Here is a 22,054-nt window from a genome sequence, read left to right on the forward strand (position 1 = left end):
CTGCAAGAAAGTCTAGTTTTAACTATGTTTTGAAAATGTACAGAGATGGATTAGTGTTATTGAAGTTTTTGCATTTACCAAGTTGTTAAAAATTCCTTTTTTTTGTGAACTAGATTGAGCTGCTTAGTAGGACTTGAGATATTTTAGAGGTTGGGTGAATATTTCTGGCTTCTCTAGCAGAAAATGAAAGAGAAACTGGGGAATTTTGTGTGGAATTGTAAATTTTACTCTAAGAATTTCAATTGTCCTTTCACATTAACTGCCTTATAGTTCCTTCTCATTTAGATGCATAAATGCAAAACATAAACAACTGAGGCTCTATAACCTGTTTTTGCAATTTTAGGATTTTTGTATACCATTGCACAATGTACTCACAATTATTTAACTTGATAGATTCAAACCAGTTCAGTGTAGATTTAGAAAGTATCTAGAAAAGAGCAGTGTCTGTTCTCACATCAGAGAATAGGTAGATGACTGATACACAGTAAGGCTCGAGTATGCTGGGAGGTGCCAATGTCTGCTTTGGGCAACTATTCAGCGAGATAAAAGTTCTTGCTCTATTTTAGTGTACAGTAAATTGTTTTTGTGCCCTTCATATAAACTTTAAATGCATCTTACTTACACTTATTTTTTGAAATGAAGGCACAAGTACATTTAAAGTGGATTGCGACTTAAGGTCAATAAATGCACTCAACAAAGCCTCAGTGCTTACTACAGAAATCTTCACCTCAGCAGAGCAATATGTGCTGCAACTCACAGGCCTATGATCGTTATGTAGCAGGGATATTTTGTTAAAACTAAAGTGAATCTAGCTGTTTTGTAGATTGTAGCTACTATAAAACTGTTGGATAAATAATCTGTTTTACCACACTTTAGCCAATAGGGAAGTCGACACTGAAACAAATACTAACACAGAACACTTCAGCATATCTCTTTTATCTTGAGCCACATGTGGTGTTTTTCCTTGTATGCTTTTTCCATTGCTCTGTCCACTGTAATTTTAGGAGTCAGGTTTAGCTGTTTCTTTGTGTATAGCCCACTTCATGCATCGAATTGTGCGGATAATTATTATATTTTAAGACCGTATGTTAAAACTGTATTTTCTATATCTTTGACACTCCAGTGTCACCTCTCGCGTTAGTTTGATTTTATTTTTGTGGCTGTGTATTTGTGGCTGTGCATTGAAAAAAGTCTGTCCAGGTTCTAAAATCAGGAGGTCAGAAGTGGGGAAAAAAGTGCTAAAATTAATGTACCTTACCTGTATGCTTTACTGAACTTTTCAGGAGTGAAAAGGATCTTGTACTGCTTCTTCTGCTGAACTTTGTTACTCAGAATAGATTATCCTCAGTTATCTATTACTCAATTACCTAGTGTTTTTTTCTGCTCGCTGAGTATATGGCCACACGCATTCACTTAGTATACACAACATTACTAAACCATGACATGAAGCTAAAGGTAGCATCTTTCTCAGTTTGTTATACCGTGACTTTAAGGTTTACTAGTTTGCAGGTTTCAATGGATGTATTTTCAGAGCACCCTTCTGCATTGCAGGGGACTGTCTTGTGTATTTACAGCCATTGCAAGTAAAGGTAAATATCAGTAGTTACTAATTTTCAGTACCCAACCAAACCTTGATTAGCTTATCCAGAGGGTTTGATATTTCCAGAAATATCTTCAGATAATCCAGAGCTCCTCAAATGGTTCATCTTTTCAGCAGACCCAAGCAAACCATCTAAAATATATAATAGGCTTTCAGATGGAGCTTGATCAGCCTAGAGAAGGGACTTAAAGATGATGATGCCTGTGTCATCAAGGACTGGGCTTAATGGTCTAGGGAGGTCTCAGTCTTGCATACGGTTACTGATTACTTAAAAAATTACATTTTAAGTTATTCTGTTTAGCATTACAGAGGGACTCTTGGCTAAAAGTACAGTTTGAATCCAGTTTCACAGGATTGCTTTCTGCTCCATTAACCATAGTGCCAGTCTTTTTCCTTCTTGCAATATTTTCCTGCACTTAATACGTGCTTCTTAACTTCTACTACAGGATGGAATAAGGCAGGACTTCCAGGTAGCTCTTCTGCACAGTGCTTCTTGCGTGAGCAGGTCCAGCCTGTGTACAGTATAAGTCAGGTACTCCAGGAGAAGGTACAGAAATTGTTTGATAATGTGTATGCATACAGTATTTGTTACACATAAATAACAGAAGTGAACAGAGATTTTGCAATCAACCCCAATTTTGAGTTTTTCAAACTCTTAAGTAATTTCAATCTCAGTCTATTTGCATGGCACATCAGCAGGCCTGGGCTGAGTCATACAGACGTGTGACACTTCAGCTGACAAATAGCATAGTGGTAGGGTACTTGCATTTTCAGTCTGGACAAGTCTGCAAGGCTTCTAGGAGATCTTACAGGCATAACGAAATATTCAGGAGTCTTGTGTTCCTCTTTAGACCCTGCAAGTACAGAATTTTCTGCCCCGTTTCTTTACAGCTCCTCCTTTCTGTGACCTTGTTTTGTCTTCACTTACAATTGCAACCTCTTGTGTCAGAGAGCTTGACTGCCCAGCAAACCCTGGCAAATCTGTGTTTTCCGTCACCCTGCCTATCTTGTTCCCTCTTCTTTGTTGTGTAGTTGTTTGCCCAGCGAGAGACAGTTTTTCCTGTCAAAACTGCAGACCTGGTCTGTCTGTCCTTCCTTTCCCCTTCTTCCACTCTACATCTCTTCACCTTCCCAGCCCTTACAGGATTTGATCCTTGTGTGGTCAGTAATATTTTTGCATCTTCTTGTGTAAGCAGTCCTAGTCTTGTCTTCTTTATCTCCTGGCAGGAGACAGTCTCCACTGGCTTTTGTGTTCTCATTTTCCAAGGTATTCCTTTTCCAAGTTTGCTTTCAGATGGGTTACTTTCCTCTTCCGCTGTTCCTGAACTTGGCAGGTAGGACCCGGAGTCAGCACAAGAAACATGATGCCCTATCTCTTAATTTAGATCTGTGGAGTCAGATCTGTCACAGCCTGTCAGAGCTTCACGCTGTCACTCTAGAGGAAGCTCACAGATCCAGCATGGGCAAACTGAGACTTTCCTTTTCCCCGGGGAATCCTATCTTCATTACATTTGGGAAGTTTTCCCACAGGGACGGAAAAAACACTTGATTGTTAAGAAAGTCGTGCTTGCTGAGAGAACATTAAACCCCTGGAGATGTTTATGGTATTCAGTGGAAAGGACACGGGGTTTATTTATTTATTTATTTATTTATTTATTTTCAGTAGGCATTGGGTGCAGATGAATGTTGAATTCTCAGTTGAGTGGGAGCCGCCTGGGGGCTTTGTTCCAAGGTGTCAGGAGCGTCAGAATGCTTGGGTGCCTGTAAGCTGTCTCTCCCTTCCGTTTTTGTCATGTACTTCCCTCTCTTTCCTAACCAAGCTCTCAATTTTCTTGTTCTCGTATACAGCAGCCTCCTATAGTCTTGCAGCCGCAGCATTCCTGTTGCGTGTATTTCTGTGATCCTGGTTTCCCAGGTCCTGTGCTTCTGCCCTGACATCTCCACTGGCCAGCGGTTGCAGCGCTGGCAGGACTTGGAGCTAGACTTGCTAATATGCCACATCACCCAACCTTAAAGCATCTTAAGCTCTCTCCTGCTCTATGATTTTTCCAGATTTTTTTTTCTTGGTTAAAGACCAAAGAGGCAGAGGTGCAGCACAGGGACAGACTGAATCCTCCATGGCTGAGCTCTGGTGAAGGTGGCTAGAAAGCAAATGTTTGGTGTGGGGCTCCTCTGCGTTTCTTTTCCTGGGCTCTTAGGTGTTCTCTCCCCTAGTGGGACACCAAATAAAATTAAGAGAAGACAGGGCAGTGGACAAACTGGTGAGCCTGTACTTGGAATGCTTTGCAATGTGATGGCTTTAAAGGTGTCTTTAAAATTAAAACGTTCCCTCCTCCGTTACACTAGGAATTAATTCTTGTGATAAATGCAGTGTCTTGTTTAACTTTCTGAGCAGTGTGTTCTATAGATCTCTTCCAAAAATTTTGTACCTTAATTTTCTTCTTTCCTCTAAGGGTTGTTTTACCGTATAATAAATGTCTGACCCATACTTGTGAAGACATTTTGCTGCTCCACTGCTGACTCTTAGCAAATGTGATAAATCTTTTTAAAGACAAAAGCATGCCTATTCAGGATAATTAATTTCACATGACCTGGGATACCTGAAGCTGAAGACGTTTTGGCTGGGATTTTTTTGGTCAGGAGAATTACATAGTTAAATGTGTTAATCATGCAAGAATAGAGATCAAAAAGATTGATTAGGCAATTTTATCTGTCCAAGGAGACATCACCTAAGGTGGTCTTGTAGTTCTTTTCCCAGTTCAGTTTTTGTGGTACAAGCAAGGAAGTAATTGCTTCTTTGTAAAACATTATACGGTCTATACAGTCTACTTGTTCTTGCCATTTTCTACTGCTGAATTAAACTGTAAGATGTGTAACCTCACTCAAAAAGTAGCCAAAGCTTACTTTAAAAAAAAAAAAAAAAGGCATTAGCCTGAGAAACCACCTGGATGGAAAAGAGTCAGTGTTTGTGTGAACTGGCTAACGTTCACACAAGCCTTGAAATATTTCGCTTTAGTTCACTTTTTGTTTCTTGACTGGATTACTTAGTGCCTCCTCTGAGAATAGGTCAAATAGGATGTGAATTAACCAAGATGCAGGAAAATAAATATTTTCTCTTCTAATAGGTTATGGGATATGGTAAGAATGATGAATTCATATCGTAATAGCAATAATACAAAGCAGTTCCTGATCTCCCCTAGATTTAGATAAAGCATGAGAATTGCCAGTTTTCTGCCTTCCTCTCAACTGCTGTTGGCCTCTGCTCTAAGAACAGCCTGCAGACAGCATCTCCCTTGCTGGACTTCACAGCCTGCAATAGTTATACAGACTGAAGTCACTGCTGGTTTTGGTTAGTGCTCTGGACTTGAATTAGAGGTTGATTCATGATCTCAGTTGGTTACCCTCCCGGCTGTTGGAGTGTTCGTGTCTGTCAGTTCTTCTCAGCCCCTGTCAGCTGAATTCACTACACTGAAGCAAAGCCATTCCTGTAACTGCTAGTTCCTAATGAGAACAGTAGTCAGCCTGGTCAGCGGGACTTTCTTTTTTTAGGAACCAAGTTACAATGCTGAAGTTTAGCTGGCACTTAAAAACAAACAAACAGCAAACCCCCTACAGTGATAAGAAATAGCCACTGTTAGTAATGATATGTAACGGAGCTTAATTGCAAGCTGAGGTTAGTTCTGTTATGTTAAACACCTTCTAGTAACGTAAGGTCATGGAACTGCATTTACAGTAACATTGGGGCAGGGGACGAGGGGGAGGGAAATACCCACAGAGCTCCTGATGACTTGTTTGTTTTGCTGGCTTGGTATGTCTAGTAAGTTTTCCCTCTATCATGTTGTCAATTGAGTATTTCAGGTGTTCTGTGATTTTTTTTTCAGTTTTGTCAGCTTTGGAGTTCCATAAACTTCTGTCCATCGTGTGGTAGAATTAAACTTTACTATATCTCAATGACAGGTCTTTTTTTTCCTTAGTCTGGAGCTTTAAATAGCTATTTAGTTGTTTGTAATTATTATTTTTTTAAGCACTGGTGGCAATATTTAATTACGTCTGTAAGGTGTGCTTTTCCTATGACTAACTTACTTTTTACTTGAATTTATAGTCTTGATACTAGTGTTGTGTACTGATTCCACAACTGCTCAGGCATATTGAGCAAAGAAATAGTAAAGGCAGTAGTAGAGCATACTCAAGGTACATCTGCCAGCTCACAGTACAGCGAGCAGTTGTCTGCTGTTCTGCAACTCCTCCATGTCAATGGAAGGAGAATGGAAAAAGTGTCACATATTTTAATAAAAATACTTCTGTAAACAATGATTATGGTCTTAAATTAGAAATTGGCAAGATTTATCAGTTCTTATTTGTTGACGTAGTTGTTTACTTTTTGCAATGACCTTTTTGCTTTCTGAATTGTTTCCCACATTGAGTTCCCATGCACTGGTCTCATGATGTAGCAGCACTTGACATGTTTCTTAGTCTGTGTTGGTCATGATGAAGTGTAGCTCTTAGTCCTTGCGTTGTTTGTAACTGAGTTTAAACTGAGTAGGTGATTACTATCAATTCTCTGGGAATGTTCTTGAACTTGACCACATGGCTCATGTTTTTGTTTGTGTCAAACCTGTTCAGTATTTCCCCTTTTTCCCTGAGAAAGGGGAAAAGAGTCTTTGCAGTTCTACTACTATTTTGACCTATTTACTAAGCATTTTATTAGACATTAAAAACACTCATCTGTTGTTTTTGTTTTCTAAACCAAAACTATTCTGTCCTTATATAAGCAACATTGAAATATCAGAAGAATCTGGTGGAAAATTGGGATGTCCTGTTCCCTATATACTTTCAGGGTGTTTTGGTGTTTCTGAGGTGGCAGATGACCTGTATAGTGACTGCTCTGAGTAACAAGAACTCATCTGCTTGCAGTGACTAGGCAAGATCGTACATACACTTGTACAAAATGCATTACTTCCCTGGTGACCATCAGCATGCATTACTGTGGAACTGAGAGGACCTTTCATCCTGATTTCCATCTTGCCGCTAGGAGGTCTGAATCAGTGTCATGGAAGAAGATTTGAAATAGAGTTGGCTTATCTTTTACTCCTGAATATCTTTGACATTCATTTACTGGAAAATGATTCCAATAACATACCCTCTTTCATTATTTTAAAGAACGTGTAAACTCTCTGCTGCAAGTAACTGATGATAAAGAAAAAACCTGCATGTTTCTAGTTAAACAGCTAAGGAAACATTGAAACTTTCTTTACAGTTAATAGCTAACTTTGCATATAATCTCATGTCCAAGAACAATATGCAAAAGCATAAATAGTTGTGATGAAAACTTGCATTTAAAAAAAAACACACAAAATGAGCCTATGTCTTATTGAGAATCTGCGACTCCCATTAATTCACTGTAACTTGACTCAGAACTCAATTTGATACACTTCCTCTTTAGTAATAAAGAGAAAGTTGAGAATGTTATACTGTAAAACAAAAAGTATTCAAGGACGACTGCCTTGCAGCTGTGTATGGCTTTAGTGCAACAAACCGTGAATGCTTATGGCTGATCTTTGTCGAGTCAATAGTATTGGATGACTCTTTAAAAAAAATAATTAAAAAATCTGATCCAGATTTTGCTTGTAGCTTCCTTTATTTCCCGGGAACGTTTTCTGGCGAAGAGGAGGAGTGATTTCTGCAGTCATGTTGGCTGGCCTAGACTAGCTTTCTTTGTATCTCCCTTGCACAGCAAGTAATGCTAGATGCGTGCAAGGAAGTGTGAGTCACGGTCTTAAACCCGATCCAGGTCGAGAGGCTGAAAGACGGCCAGTGGGTATATGAGGGTTGCTGCATCGGGTGCTTCTCCCCAGGTGGGGCGGTGCTCTCGCTGGAACGTGCAAAGCTGAAGCCCGTGCTGACTGGCCTCACCACTGACAGTCTGGTCTCCAGCTCAGAGGTCAATGAGCAGAGGTAGCTGCTGCCTGAGGCACAGAATCATTCAGGTTGGAAAAAACCTTTTAAGATCATCAAGTCCAACCATTACCTAACATAACCACCCTGTCCCTAAGCACCACATCCACGTGTCTCTTAAATACCTCCAGGGATGGTGACTTCATCGCTTCCCTGGGCAGCCTGTTCCAATGCCTAATCACCCTTCCTGAGAAGAAATTCTTCCTGATACACGGTCTAAACCTCCCCTGGCACAAATTGAAGATGTTTACTCGAGTCTTACTACTTTTCACCTGAGAAAAGAGACCAACACCCAGTTCACTGCAGCCTCCCTCCTTCAGGTAGCTGAAGACAGCAGTGAGGTCTCCCCCCCCCCCCCCCCCCTTTCTCCAGCTTCCACTCAGCCTCCTTTTCTCCAAATCTTATGAGTAAATAAAATGCATTTTTTTTTTTTTGCTGTAAATACCTAGCAGAATTTCTTTGTGTCCCCCTTGCCTTGTGACAGGGCAAGGGCTGGCACCAAAAGCACTACCAAAACTCAATGTATGGGGGTGGGCTGTTTCTGATCCTTGTTCGTGAATCCTGTGGTGGTTAACTTGTGTTGCCACACCAAGGTTAGAGCAGCTCAGCACAATTAGACCTGTCCACAGATTACCTGCAGTCTCTAGTTCTTTATTTCTTTTGCTTTCCTTCCTATTGCTCTGCCTTACTTTCTCTTCCCTCTTCCTCTTTTCCTTATGCCAATCCCTGTTAAATGAATCAGCTCCTATCCTGCTGCCAGTTTAAAGCATTTGGGAACCAATGGGGCCTTTTCTTAAGTCTGTTAATTATGTTCTTTTGTCTGTCTTAGAAGCCCTTGTCTCTTTTGTAGAAACTCTGTGCCTGCAGCTTTGCTGGCAAAGCCCTCTCAGGCTGTGAAGGAGGTTTCTGCCAGCTTTCTTTTTTTTTTTTTTTTTTTGCTGTCACAGCAAACGTAAGCTAAGCTGAGAAAAACTACCTTCTGTTAACTGATACAAGTGCTTGGTGAGGGGGGTGTGAATGTTTTACACCCTGAACTGGCACAGTTCTTCTGGTACACAGTGTGTCCCTGCCTGTCCTTTATACTATCTTACTGGTGTAAGCTGGACCCTGTTTTGTCTTTGAGAAAGGGCCCATTATCTGCCCTGTGTTTGTACAGCGCTTAGCTCAGTGTAGGCTGGCCCTTAAGCACTTACCAACACAACCGTGACTAGCAATTTGCCCTTGCTTGAGGGCTTAATACGGTTTGTCACTGTCAGTCTTAAAATGCACGAACTTAGATTTCTTCATTTGTTGTGCGTGGTGATGGAGTGCCGCTCCTCGTGGCACACTGGCAGAGGTTGAACTGCCTTCTGCTTGTGTTGTCTTTAAGTAAAAAGTGAGTGAAATACTCTGAAAAGGAGAAATTTAGATAGGCTTAGCATGGACTCTACGGAGAGATGCTTTTTATCTAATTCAGATGTGTGTGTGTGTGTGCTTACATATCTGCGCATCCATCTTTCTCTAGAAGGCCAGACCTCGTTCTGGAGGTGCAGAGTCGGGGCTGTGGGCAGGGACGGGGGGAGAAGCAGCCCACGGAGCGCAGGGCCTTACCCTGCAGGCTGGGAGAGGGCTTCTGCCCGGCCCTGCTGCCCGTGCTGTGGTGGCAGCAGCACACGGGCCTGCCCAGAACGCAGCTGGCAGCAGGGCCCCGCGCTGCACCTCACCTCAGCCTGGTGTGGACGGTGCTGCCTGCGTGGGGCCCTCCAGTGCCCCGTGGGCTGTGGTGGTTTCACGCCACGGGCAGCTCAGCCCCGCTGCACCATGCTCTCAGTCCCCGTCTTCAAAGGAACGGGGAGAAAATACGGCTTGGGAAAAACAGGCTGATGGGTTGAGATATGGACCACTGAACAATTAGTGTCATGGACAAAACACATTCAGCGTAGGGATATATTAATATAACTTATTGGCAGCCGCTAACAGACCAGAGCAATGGGAACTAAAAGTGAGCTAGAACCACCTTCCTGCTACCGTCCACCCTCTCCTACCTTCTTCCGCCACCCCAAACAGTGCAGGAGAATGGGGGCTGCGCTCAGTCCTAACGCTGCTTCGTCTCCACCGCTCCCTCACGGTCCCTCCCTGCCCCTGCTCCACGCGGGGTCCCTCCCACGGGATGCCGTCCTGCCCGAACTGAGCCTGCGGGGGCTGCCCACAGGCAGCAGCTCTTCAGGAACTGCTCCCACACGGCTCCGTACCACGGGGTCCATCCATCCCCCAGGAGCAAACTGCTCCAGCACGGGTCCCCCACGGGCGGCAGCTCCCCCCAGACCCCCTGCTCCTGCGGGGGCTGTGCTGCAGTGCTGCAGTGGAGGTGGTGATGGGCCATGGGGTGGGTGCTACGGCTCCCTCCTAGCCAACTGCAGTCACCTGTACTTGCAGGAGGGTTACCTATGGGCTGAATTCGTTCCCATAGAGAATATTTTGCTAGACTTAATCCATTAAATAAGTAGGCTTTTAATGTTGCCGTGTCTGTTTGTTCTGAGGATAGTGGATACTTTAACAATCCAGGAAGGAGTAGTTTAGATTGCAGAAATAATTTAATACTCTTCTGCTGACTCTTTAAATTGACCAAAAGAAGTGGTGCTCTGATGGCCAGGGATGAAAAAATCATTCTCGTGAGAAAGTGAATCTGGATTATTTCCACTATCACAGCGGGGGTGCATTGCATGGGGCTGGAACGTACCGCTACCTGCTAAACGAATGGCTGAGAGCAGCAAGTTACTCATTTTACTTTCATGGGTGTGAAGGGAGAGGATGGGAAAGGAAGAAAGAAGGGTGTATACTCTCAGCGTCCTTATTACACTGTAGTAAATGAGGCATCTTTCCACTTTTTCAGCAGATCCTTTTTTCTTTCTTTTTTTTTTTTCTCCCCCCCCCTTAACTTCTGGACCTAAGGCAACGAACTTACTGAGGATATATATAAGTACAGCATTCTCAGTTTTGGTGTCTTTCATTTGTGTGTGTTATATACGAATGCGTTGCTTTAGTTGTGTTTAACAGTCTGTTATATGAAAAGATGCCTGGTTTAGGAGTCATGTGCAGAGCCCGGCTTTATTGCTCTGAGTATGTAGGTAGGGTATTTAAACACTTTCTGTAATTTAGAGAATTAAAAATAACAAGCTATAAGCTTAAGTGTAATAGCAGCTGGATAATCTGTTGCCAAGGGGAAGAAGTCTATAGGTGCTTGCAGTGGAAGCAGTCCGAATTCCTCGCTGCCTCGTGACTGTGCTGTGCTTTCACACAGCCTGGTCATGCTAGGCCGTGTGTAGACACTTTATAGCTAGCAGGCATTTGCTTTTACAACCAGCGTCTGAGCGGTATTGCATCCAGTCAGCCCTCTGCTAGCTCCTTCTGTCTGCTCTCCTGGACGCTTAGCGGCTGGCTTTTAGAACCTTCTGTGAGGTGATGCAAACCAAATTTCAACTAAATGTCGCTGTCATCCTGCTCCCGTGGATCACCTCCTCCCATTACACACCATAAACTGCACAAGAGGTTTCCCTGGATATACTCTAGTGTATGCCAGTCCTCGTGCTCCAGCGTGCTTTAAAGGTTTGGTTGAGTTGCTATGCAGAAGCAAAGCATCCGAGAAGTGCATGCGTTCGGGTAAAAGCCTCGTCCCTTCCTGTGCTAGGAAGGCTGTGGCTGAGCTCAGGCAGTGGCAATAGGTGACAGCAGAATGTTATCGCTGGCATGTAGTGAATGCTCCTACTCGGTGTCAGTCTGCCAGCTACATATCTTTCTACAGCCTTTACGTAAGTACGTGTAAGCGTGTATATACACATTTTTTAGGCAAGACTGAAGTAATTGGAGAATAAATTTGTCAGGAAAATTCATTGCGAAACTAATTTAGCTTTGAAAATGGGCTAGTATCTGTGTATGTTATCTAAGGGACCTAGTTGTGTGGCCATTCTTTCTACTATTAGTTTAGGTGGTTTACACCATGGGTGATCGAGGTGTGTTTCTGTACAGGAGGTCGGTAAGTGGTTCTGCAGCTATTCAGCTCTGGTTTTGTGTGCATAGTTTCAGTAGTATCAAACCCAATTAAATTGGACCTTTATGAACTTTTGGGGAAAACAGGTATTTCCACAGAAAATGGAGTTCAGTGGGGAGTTGAGCTCCTTTGCTTCCTTTTATTTTATTTTATTTATTTTATTTTATTTTATTTTATTTTATTTTATTTTATTTTATTTTATTTTATTTTTTGTAATTTATTAGCCAGCATTTGGTAATCAGTAATGGGTGTCAGAGCAGGAGGAGATGAATGAAGGTACAGATCTATATCATCTAATTTGTGTCTTGTCAGGTGGACTTCTGACAGCCTTCTTTCTGAAGAGCAACGTTGTATAAACAAGGTGATAGGAAAAAAAGGAAATGTTAGAGTTTTAGGTACTTTTTAGAAAATATTATTCTCAAATTGGCCTTTCAAAGGGACAATGAAAGCAGCAGCTTAATTGATCTCCTGGCAATCAGTAGATGAATATTAAAAAGTAATTGCACTTAGCTGCTGACTGCCTTTGCCTTCTTTTTTATCCCCCCCCCCCCCCCCATCACCTCTAGTCTAAAATCAGAGAATTTGTCCCAACAGTTTTTTTCTGAAAAGCCCTGTTTTCCTACACCCGTAGATTTAGTCAGACCAAAACATTCTTTTGCAAATGATTCATCAGACTTGCTAGGTTTTGTCCTCTGCCATCCTTGCATGTTAAAGCATCTGTCCAGTGTGGGCTAGGATATGTTTATTTAGTTTCTTAGTAATAGGCTGGTGTAACACAAAAACAGAGGTGGGGAGAAGAACAAGAAAAGGAGAAAGAAGAGAGGCCTTCCTGATCACTGTCACAGTCCCTTGAGTTTTAGTTTGTTAAGTAATAAATAACAGTGAATTGGAAGATAAAAAGGGAAAAGTGCCATTTTCGGGGGTGTCCTGCTTACACATTGTTTTTATTACCACTTTTGTTTGTTTGTTCTGCAGAGTGGGACACCCCCAGTCAAGGACATGTTCACAGATCTGAAGGATGGAAGGAAGCTTTTGGACCTTTTGGAAGGTCTGACAGGGAAACCTCTGGTAAGAGAAATGTTATATGAGTTGCATTCATATCAAAACAAAAGCTGTCTTGTGATTTTTGATTTTAAAAATGTTTGTGCTGTGTAATCTGACATGCGGTCTGCAGTTCTAGTGGAATTTCAGGGAGATTGACTCATGGAGGATGGGGTCAGGCTGGAGCTAATTGTGTAATTGTTTCTTTTGAGGCTTAAGATGCTGTTTAGCAAAGCATGTAAAGCCAGTAGTGTTACTCACACAGTATATATTTTTTTTTAATAGAGATATTCTAAAGGTCTGTTTCTGGATGATCCAGAAGAGTGGCTTTTAGCTGGATACCTGCAGACTTTTTCTAATATGCTCATGAAAAAAATTAAACAAAAAATCAAGATGCAGTAGGCGAAACAAGCCTGCATCTCCATTGGAAAAATCCTTTGTGATCCTACAGATAGCAAGGGGCTGAAAAACTATTCAGGGCTTGTTCAGGTTTGAGAAAATGCTTGCAGGGCTGAAACCTCTTCCCCTGCGAACATCGGTGCCTTTTCAGTCAGATAGATGAGGCATAGTGAAACCTGTGCCATCGCTTGGAACTAAATTCTTGATTTCACTTTTTATAAAAAAATCTCAAGTTGATTTATTGCCTTTAACAGGAAATCTTTAGTCATTTAAATTTTTGTAAGCTTGCCTTATTTTTCTGAACAGATGCGTTTCACTAGTTCTTCTAACGATTTGGAGGTCTGATTTGAAATCTATTGGAGAGAACAGGAGTTTTTTGCTTTCTGATTTTGTTGATTACTGTGTTCCAAGGTCAGCTCCATGCTCTTGCAGTTTGATCATTTTCTGCTCCAGGAATTAAATTTTGGCGATTAATGGCAAACGGAGAGGCAGGTATTGTCAGGAGTTGCAGTATTTTTTGTTTTTCTCGTCATGATATTAAAAGGAAGAGAAAGTCAGGAAGTATAACTTCTTCCCAGTGTGCAAAGATTTAGCAGGCTTTCAGTGCCAGAAAAATCAATTGCTGCTTGTTCCCTCTTGGGAGCTAAAAAATTTCAACTACTCTGGCAAACATTCAAAACCCTCAGATTTTCCCCGGGAACTCCCACTTTGCTGTTGTATTGCCAGTACCTAACTCTGCAGATGTTGGGAATAAAAACTCTGGACTTGCTTAAGGTAAACCGAAGCATACTTTGAATCCAAGACTTGTCCTGTACCTCAGATTGAGGAATATTGTTCTGACCAGTTTTCATTTTGATATTTATTTTGAAATTCTTGTGGGTAATCTTGTTTGGGTTTGTTCCTATTAAAAAAAAAAAAAAGGAAAAGTAAGACAAATTTCCTATTGTTTACTCACTTATTTTGCTTTGATCAGTCAAGTTTGTTCTGATATAAACAGATTGTACACTTTTATTTCCAGCCTAAAGAACGAGGTTCTACAAGAGTACATGCCTTAAATAATGTCAACCGAGTGCTGCAAGTCTTGCATCAAAACAACGTGAGCATGTTTTTCCACAACTGTTTTTGATATACTCTTTAATTTATTCCTGTTTGTAAATGAGTTCAAAATGCAGAGGATAAAGATTTTGGCACCTAGAATCCAAGTTCAGCAGGAATAGATAAACTGTTCTGAGTTTTCTTTATCCAGTGTAGTATTTCAGTGTCTGGCAGCTTTGTGAAATCTTAAAATGTTAACTTAATACTAAGATAACTAAACTCTGTTTTGCTAAGATGTGTTCAGTTCCATAAACAAGGCTGACTTGAAACCCTGCTATGCATAGCTCATGAACATGGCAGGACAAATGGCTAATTTCCAGTGAAGATGCATAACTTGTATGTAAATCTGTAAGGGTATGAGAGGCTTTGTGTCTTTGTGTTTCCTTGTCCTGCTCTCAAAATCCTTGAGGATCTTTCCAGTGACATCTGTTATCCCTGTGCCAAATTGTTCTTGAGCGTTCCTAACTTTGACCTTTGCTAATTGATCAGGAAAAACAAGCAAATAAAAAGAACCAACCACCGTTCTTTAAGAAAAATGAGAGTAATAGTTGTTTATCTTATTTTTTGTTCTTTCTGCCTGGAAACTAACAGTGCTGTAGCAAAATTATTTTATTTTTCCCCTGGATAACAAATCCTGATAAGCATAGTTCTCTATAATTAGAATTTCTATTTGCAAATGTCAAGGCACTGAAATAGTTTAATAACAACATTCTGGCAACGAAATACATCTAATGCAAAAAGGCACTGACATATTTATGTAAACTGCTGATTGAAGAGTGATACAAACATGCTGTATAATGCTGCACTTTACCCTCCACGTTGGTGGACTAGTGTCATATTTCTAGGAAGCAGCCAGAGTTTAGTGGTGGGTTGTTTCTCTTCTGTGAGGTACTGTAAATATTGATTTTTTTTTTCTGAGGGTAAGTAATGTGTCTCTCCAGCTTGAAATTGATTTATTTTATGAAGATAATAAATGAAATGATATTGAGTTACAATAATTAATTAATTCTTCCTTAAGCTGGCAGGATCAGGATTTCTAGAAATAAACAGATGGTCTTAGTTAACTGAAGGTTATTAAGGTCAGGTGTATGACTTATGCCTACTGCTTAACTTCGTTAGGAAGTATGTGTGCGTGTGAGAAGACACACGACACACAGTCAGCTTCCTTTTGTTGGTTGTCTGCTCAAGTCTAAGTACTCCACTCACCACCTAATGGATTGCTGGCTGGCTGCTGAAAACAGCGGCTTAATTCAGAATCATTAAAATACAAAAGTGGGCATGTGGAGTCTTTCATGTATGGTGTAGGTTGCAAGGGGAATACAGTACTTAACAGTAATAATAATACTTGTGATTAAGATTTTTTTTTGTGTTACCCATTCTCAGGAATGTTTCTCTTCTATTGCAGGTGAAAAAAGCTCTTGTAATGTAATTGCTTTATTTTTGTGCCCCTGACCTTTTGTCTTGCTTTCCGCTCCTTATGTTCTACAGTGGTTTACAGTGAGTTGTTTAATGCTGTGCACTGCTGACTCTTTTGACCTGTTTTGGCCTGTTTAATTTACAGTTGCCTTTAGAAAGTACATGCCCGGCATTTGCAAAGAGCATTACATTAAGATTCTATTCCAGCTGCTGTGAAAATTAGGAGAGGACAACCCACAAATCCAAACTTCCTTAGTACTTTGAAGTATAATTTGTGGTTCCATGTTAATCTCAGCAACAGAGTTTTGATTTGATTTTTTTTCTAATTGAAAGCTATGGGGAACTGGAAATTGCCTAGATGATATCTGAAAGCAATGAGGTTACAAGCACATTTTGCAAAATTCAAGCTATTCACGATTGTGTGATAAGAGGAAAAATACAGAATGCCATTATGTTCTTACATACCAGGGATGCCCTCTAAAACAAAACGAAACTTTGTGTTTGTTCTCGTCTACTCTGGGACAAATCCCCTGACAGCCAGAGGATGGGCTCAGTTACTGAATTGTCCCTGTTGTTGAATTGCTAGCCAGCTCCTTGGTGCAGGTTTTGTCAATATGAACAGTGACAGTCCCAGATACGGTGCTTAGGGTTAGCGCAGGCTAGGAACTATTTCTGGTGGGCGCTGTGGGTAACACTGCTTTGTTCTGAAGCAGGGGTGAGCAAGGGAGAGGAAGGTTTCACCAGAGAGGTGAAGCACACAGTACTCCTGGGGCTGGAGGATGGCTCCTGGCTGAGGATATTTGCAAGAATGAGCCCCACTTTCTGCGCTGTATGGCAGTGCGTTGCAGTATGTGAACGTACACCCCAGGAGGTATTTCTCTCATCTGCCACAGGGGTTCCTACTCCATTTCTGTAGGCCACGGTGGTGATCAGTGCAGTGTACTGCTGTTGGCTTCCTCCAAAAGCAGGTTCAGAGTTGGTGCCTCTTTCTCTGAAACCTCTGAACGGAGAGTAGGTGCCCGGATTCAGACTCTGAAGTAGCAGTGAGCGAGTGTCCGGTGGTGTGCTCTGGGCTTCTCTTCTCCTGAGTGCTGCATACTTGATGCTGGAGTGGGTAGCCTCTTGTGCCCTCCCATGTGCTGATGTAATCATCTCCCTGCCTCTCTTTCCATGTTTTTATGTTTATAGCATTCTCAGTCATAATGCCACCGAGTTTAGATGGGGTCCTATGCATATAGGAAACTTGAACATTTTATTTTTCCCTTGAATTTTAGGTTTCCTTATATAAACTTCTCCCATTTGGATGCTGGTTCATGCAAAGGACAAACCTGTTTCTAACTGAGGAGTTAAAGTGTTTTTTTTAGGAGCAGGACTGCTTCTTAACTTTTTTTTTTTTTTAAAGCTCCTTCACGTTTGCATATCTATTGCTCAGTTTTATTTGCTGGCATGTATGGTATATTAGAGGAGAGGATAAAACTCTTCCAAATGAACGTCTTTGTTGGTGCCATCTTTTGGTGTCTTGTTTAAGCGGTTGTCATGACAAGCTGAGATAGAACCAGAGATGACAGAGTATTGTCTCTTTCTTCCTGCTGGTTATTTCAGAACACTTGATAACATGGCTGGACAGCCAGGGATAGGGGATGGGGTTGCACCTTGGAGCTTTGGTAACACTGTTTGATACAGAGTTGGTCTGACCTCTCCAGGTGGAGCTGGTGAATATCGGAGGAACTGACATCGTTGATGGAAATCACAAGCTGACACTGGGGTTGCTGTGGAGCATTATCTTGCACTGGCAGGTGAGGAGGCTGCTGTGAGATCTCTTCCTTTCCAGGAATCATGCGCATCTATCTTTTGGGATTCTCACAAACTTTTCTGGGGTTTTGGCAGAAGAAAATAACTGCTTCTATTCTGGGCTGGTAAATAAAGGCAGGCCAGTGTTTGGTTTCCGACCTCTGTCTGTTGGCTGCCTCCCACAGCACACGTTCTCATATGTGCTAAGTTGTACTCAGTCACTCAGTTCAGTTCCTAGGGCTGTTGCAGAGGCTTTTCAGGCTAAGCATTGTGTTTATATTCCTTCCTCAATACTTACGCGCTCCTGTTTGCAGACGTTTTTCTACTATCCTGGTAGCTGTGTTGGGTTTGCATCTTTATTTGCTGCTCTGTAGGTTTGTTTCTCAGCCACATAGATTGAATTGCTCCTGGCTTATCCACATACCTGAGAGGATCACGGAATTCGCTTGGAGGAACTGCAGCAGATGCTTGTACATAGCACATCAAACAGCAAACTTCCTGTGTTGGCTGAGCAGTTGTCCTGTTCTTGCCAAAAACTTCTGCAAAGTTGTATTTTTGGGGTTTGCTTATTAGTGGAACCCTAGCACAAGGCAGTGAGAAATATTATAGTCCACGCTGAGTGCCAGCAGCACTGTGGAGTGGGGGGAGGGCTGTAAGGCAGGGGTAACTTCTCGTTTATTACGTATGCATTACTGGTTCTTGTAATCAGCAGAGTGTAAAGATGGCCTGAAGGCTCCTATTCCTCCATTTCATGTAAGGAGTTAGAGCTTGACGCCTACCTTTTCACAGAAAAGACCCTTGCCTGATTTGTGAACTAGCATGGTTCAAAGGTTTTGTTAAGCAGGAAAAGATGAGAACGTGTCTATACGGAGTAGTTGCTGCTGTCTTGCAGGTGAAGGATGTGATGAAGAACATCATGTCAGATTTGCAGCAGACTAACAGTGAGAAGATCCTGCTGAGCTGGGTTCGGCAGTCCTCGAGACCTTACAGTCAAGTCAATGTCCTGAACTTCACGACGAGCTGGGCAGATGGGCTTGCTTTTAATGCTGTCATCCACAGACACAGGTAAGTGACATAGCTCCCCTCAGACCTAGAGAAGTAAGCAGCTTTTTTCCCCTCATGTCTTCATGCTTGAGCATTTGACAGCTTCTAGCCTGTTTCAGTAGTTTGCTGTTGTGATAACAGTAACAACTCGGAGTTACTGCCAGAGCCTTGCAAAGGATGGAGCCAAGGCAGCGGTGTAACTGTTCTCACATGCACACTGGCTGTGTGGATTTACAGCCCTCTTAAGTATCTACTATATAGAGAGTATGCTGAATGGGCGTCTGTAGGGGAGGGTTGATTACTTCCCTTCCCCTGCACTTTCTTCATGCTGGCTTCCCTCCCCTGCAAAGGGAAAAAACTCCTCAGTTTGCCATATCCCTTCAGTTGGAAGATACAGAAGCTTCAAAATGAAGGAATGAGAAAGACAGGCTCAGTAGCTCTTCTTAGATTTTGTATACATTACTTGAGAGATTGTGTATTCACTTCTTTCAGGAGAGTGCATTTTTGCATTCACTGAGTAGAAGAACTAAGGGATAATGGAATGCTTCAGGTGTCTGTCGTATATTTATTAGTTTGTTCATTATACTTTATAAAAAACGTTATTTAAAGCATCTTTCTGCAGAATCTCTTGTGTTCTTTTTGATTTTGGAGAACTTCTTGGTAGTCTAAAGAAATGTTTGTTACAGACTCTTACGAAACTTGCATATCTGTGTGTGTGTGAGATCTGCTTCTGGGCAATCGATTCTAGTCTGGTGTATCTTAAATGAAGTCAGCTCATTCTTTGTGCAAGGGTTGGCTGTTCTTTATCATAAATAACCGTTCCAGTGTGGTAATGCTATGATATTTCCTCCTGGCCGCCAGGTATCTGTCATGGCAAATACTTTACAAACACCTGAATATTTATACTCTGCAGATATTAAGCAGTCACAAAAGCATTTGTTGACTTGGAGCCTGCTGTTCTCTGCTCTCTGGCCTGTGCTGACTGAACTAACAGGCTCTGTTGCAGGCTTGCTGCCTTCAGCCTGGGTCTGGTCTCACATACCTGTGTGCCTGGAGCTGGCTGGTGTTCAGCCTGCATGGATGACGCATGGGGAGCACCTGCACCACAGTGAGGGCTCCTGAGCGATCAGAAGGACTGTTCTGCAAAGGCAGAGAAATACTAGCAAAAGTCTCTGGAGTTTACAGTCAGAAGTATTAACAAGGTGTGAGCTGTACTGGTGGTTTTATCAGTGTCATTGTAGTGGCATGGCTCTGCCACTGAATGGGAAGCTTTGTGACGGAGAGACCACCAGCTTTAGATGCAGGTGAGACCCGCTTTCCCCAGGGTACCAAGAAGGGCAGAGGTAGCAAAATCAGTATCAAGCTGTTTGTTGTCCTTCTGCCCTGTGACTATCTGCCTGGGCTTTGTGGGATCTGAAGTCTGTGAGCTCTGCCCTTCCCAGAGCACTGCTATGTGGCAAAAGCCCCTGCTGAAACCTCTGAGTAACTGTGCTTTTTTCTGGCTTCATAAAATTTCTCACAGTTACCTGACTCTGCTGATCTCTCTGAGCCTGTTATTCCCCCATCCTGGGCGCCTAGCAGCTGCCAGTGCTTCAAAACTCAGCTTTGCTGTCCCTGGACGCCAGTCCTTCAGCCAATGAAGCGCCATTTTCCCCACATCTGAGAAATCTTGAGCTGGCTTTAAATTTAGGCTGGATTTGAAAGAAAAGCTATAAAAGGCTTGCAAGGGACAAGGGGATTGAGGCAGGATGCAGAATTGGTAGGACAGCAAAGCTATGTAGCTTACCTTGACTGATACTGCTCCCCTGCCTAAAGGGTATTGCCAGTGTTGTGGTTTTTACTTAGCTTCGTCCTATGACACTTAATATAGGGGCATTTTTGTGGATCTCATTAAGAGGTTCAGTAGCTCACTTTTGTCTGTATGTGTCTATGAACAATTGCTAACTGCGTTACCTCTTGGCTATAACTTTGTAAGGCTGGCAGTACTTAAAATTATATGAGGGAATCGAACATGTAACATTTTATTGTGTTAGTTTCTTTCATTTCCTGATATTAGCCTAGTTCTTCTTTGAATTGAATTCTGTTCTTTGGTACAGTTTAGAAGTCTCTTCTAAAACTTTATGTGAATCTGCGTGGTTATCCTTGTCGCTTTTCTTGCATCGAGGTACAGTATTCCATAAGCTCATATCAGGATCTTTGCATATTTTCCCCTGCTCTAGCCTTTCTTTGGCTTTTTGCTTCTCAGACCCTGCTGGTTTATGGCCTTCCTGTTTCACAAAGTGTAATGATTCAACAGATGTTAAAAGGATACTCACAGGTCAATTTACAGCTGAATTAAGCTTTAAAGAATCAAAGGCAGGCCCATCTCTTCCTCCCCAAGTTCTATAAAACACGGGATCAATAAGTGTTTTAATGAGAAGCCACTACTAGAGGGGAATGGAAAGTATTTTAATGGTTTGTAGTTTTACAGCTGTGCTGCTGCAGCGCTTGGCTGTTCATGCCCTGTAGGTATAGATACCACGAGGAGGGGGCCCTCTTTGCTGATCCTTTTTTCTACCCCAAGAGCTAAGGGCTCTTTCCCCCCTAGACCTGCCGGTAGGTTTTAGCATGCACAGCTGTGCTGAAGATTTGGTTTGTTAAATGCTAATGCAAGATGAAGGCTGCTGGCACTGTCAATCGATCGGCTCCTTGGTCTGATTCACGTCATGACTCTCATGAGTCCTTGTGATTTTTTTCTTTTTTTAAACCAGGGGAAGGGCCACGTGGCAGGGTGAGTGAGCAAGGGGTGTGGAGACTGCTGCTGCTCCTGGTCTGGGGTGGTCACCGAGCCACCTCACAAGTTTGGAATGAGGCTTTCTAGGAAGAGAGTGGCTCTTGATTACCCAGCAGAACCAGACACAAAAATCATGCAATAATAATGCTGTAGAAGAACCAATTGAAGAAAAATGGTTCTGGAACAAGTTTTAAATACAGGGTTTATTTATTTTCTTGTCAGTAGCATTTAATCTCCCGTTGCAGTCAAGTAGTATGTATAGAATGGAAGGTGGATGGCACTGCAGACATGCAGTCAATTAATTGATTTGTGGTTTTCACATTCTCATTAGGAATATTTTTGTCTGTCTTTTGTATTTGCTTATATGTGCTGATATTTGTACTTTATATGTACCTGTGTGTTTATATAACTTAGGTAGCTCCCTTCATATCCATAACTTCAAATTCTGAATGGTATAGAATTTTTTCTTTAAATTAAATTTAGTATTTTCTCTTTTGTATTTTAATTTTAGACCTGAGCTCTTCAGCTGGGATGAAGTTATAAAGATGTCCCCAGTTGAGAGACTGGAACATGCTTTCAGCATAGCCAAAAACCACCTGGATATTGAGAAACTGTTGGATCCTGAAGGTGCGATATAGTTATTCTATTTGATTTTAAACTTTTTGAGTTCTTTTGAAAGAAAATGCTTATATAGACATTTATTATGTATACAAATCCCAGCAGTTTTGTGCAGTGATATCTTGTTTCAATCCCTTACATCTGGGCTTAAAAATAGATAAATTGTAGGGTAAGGGTATCCCTTTGTGTATGTACACTTCAGCTTCTTGAACTTTAAGGTTCATATTGAGTTACCTTTCAGAGACAGTGCACAGGAAGGTGAAGTTGGTTCCCTGGTTTTATTTTATTTTAAATA

General features: G+C 41.9%; 1 protein-coding gene across 4 annotated transcripts in view; it reads left to right on the top strand.

Annotated features, from left to right (window-relative positions):
* The window catches only part of UTRN (utrophin), a gene marked incomplete at its 3' end in the record, with an annotated part of 370,441 nt that overhangs the window by 59,493 nt on the left and 288,894 nt on the right, over positions 1-22,054 (top strand). For all 4 annotated transcript variants that reach the window (XM_080586229.1, XM_080586228.1, XM_080586227.1 and 1 more), the window contains 5 exons: positions 12,558-12,650; positions 14,041-14,118; positions 17,237-17,329; positions 18,217-18,389; positions 21,653-21,768. In XM_080586229.1, coding sequence (XP_080442355.1) covers positions 12,558-12,650; positions 14,041-14,118; positions 17,237-17,329; positions 18,217-18,389; positions 21,653-21,768 — 553 coding nt within the window. The remainder of the gene's footprint in view (positions 1-12,557; positions 12,651-14,040; positions 14,119-17,236; positions 17,330-18,216; positions 18,390-21,652; positions 21,769-22,054) is intronic.

Source organism: Anser brachyrhynchus (assembly GCF_964034855.1).
Source record: "Anser brachyrhynchus genome assembly, chromosome: 3".
Classification (NCBI taxonomy): Eukaryota; Metazoa; Chordata; class Aves; order Anseriformes; family Anatidae; genus Anser; species Anser brachyrhynchus.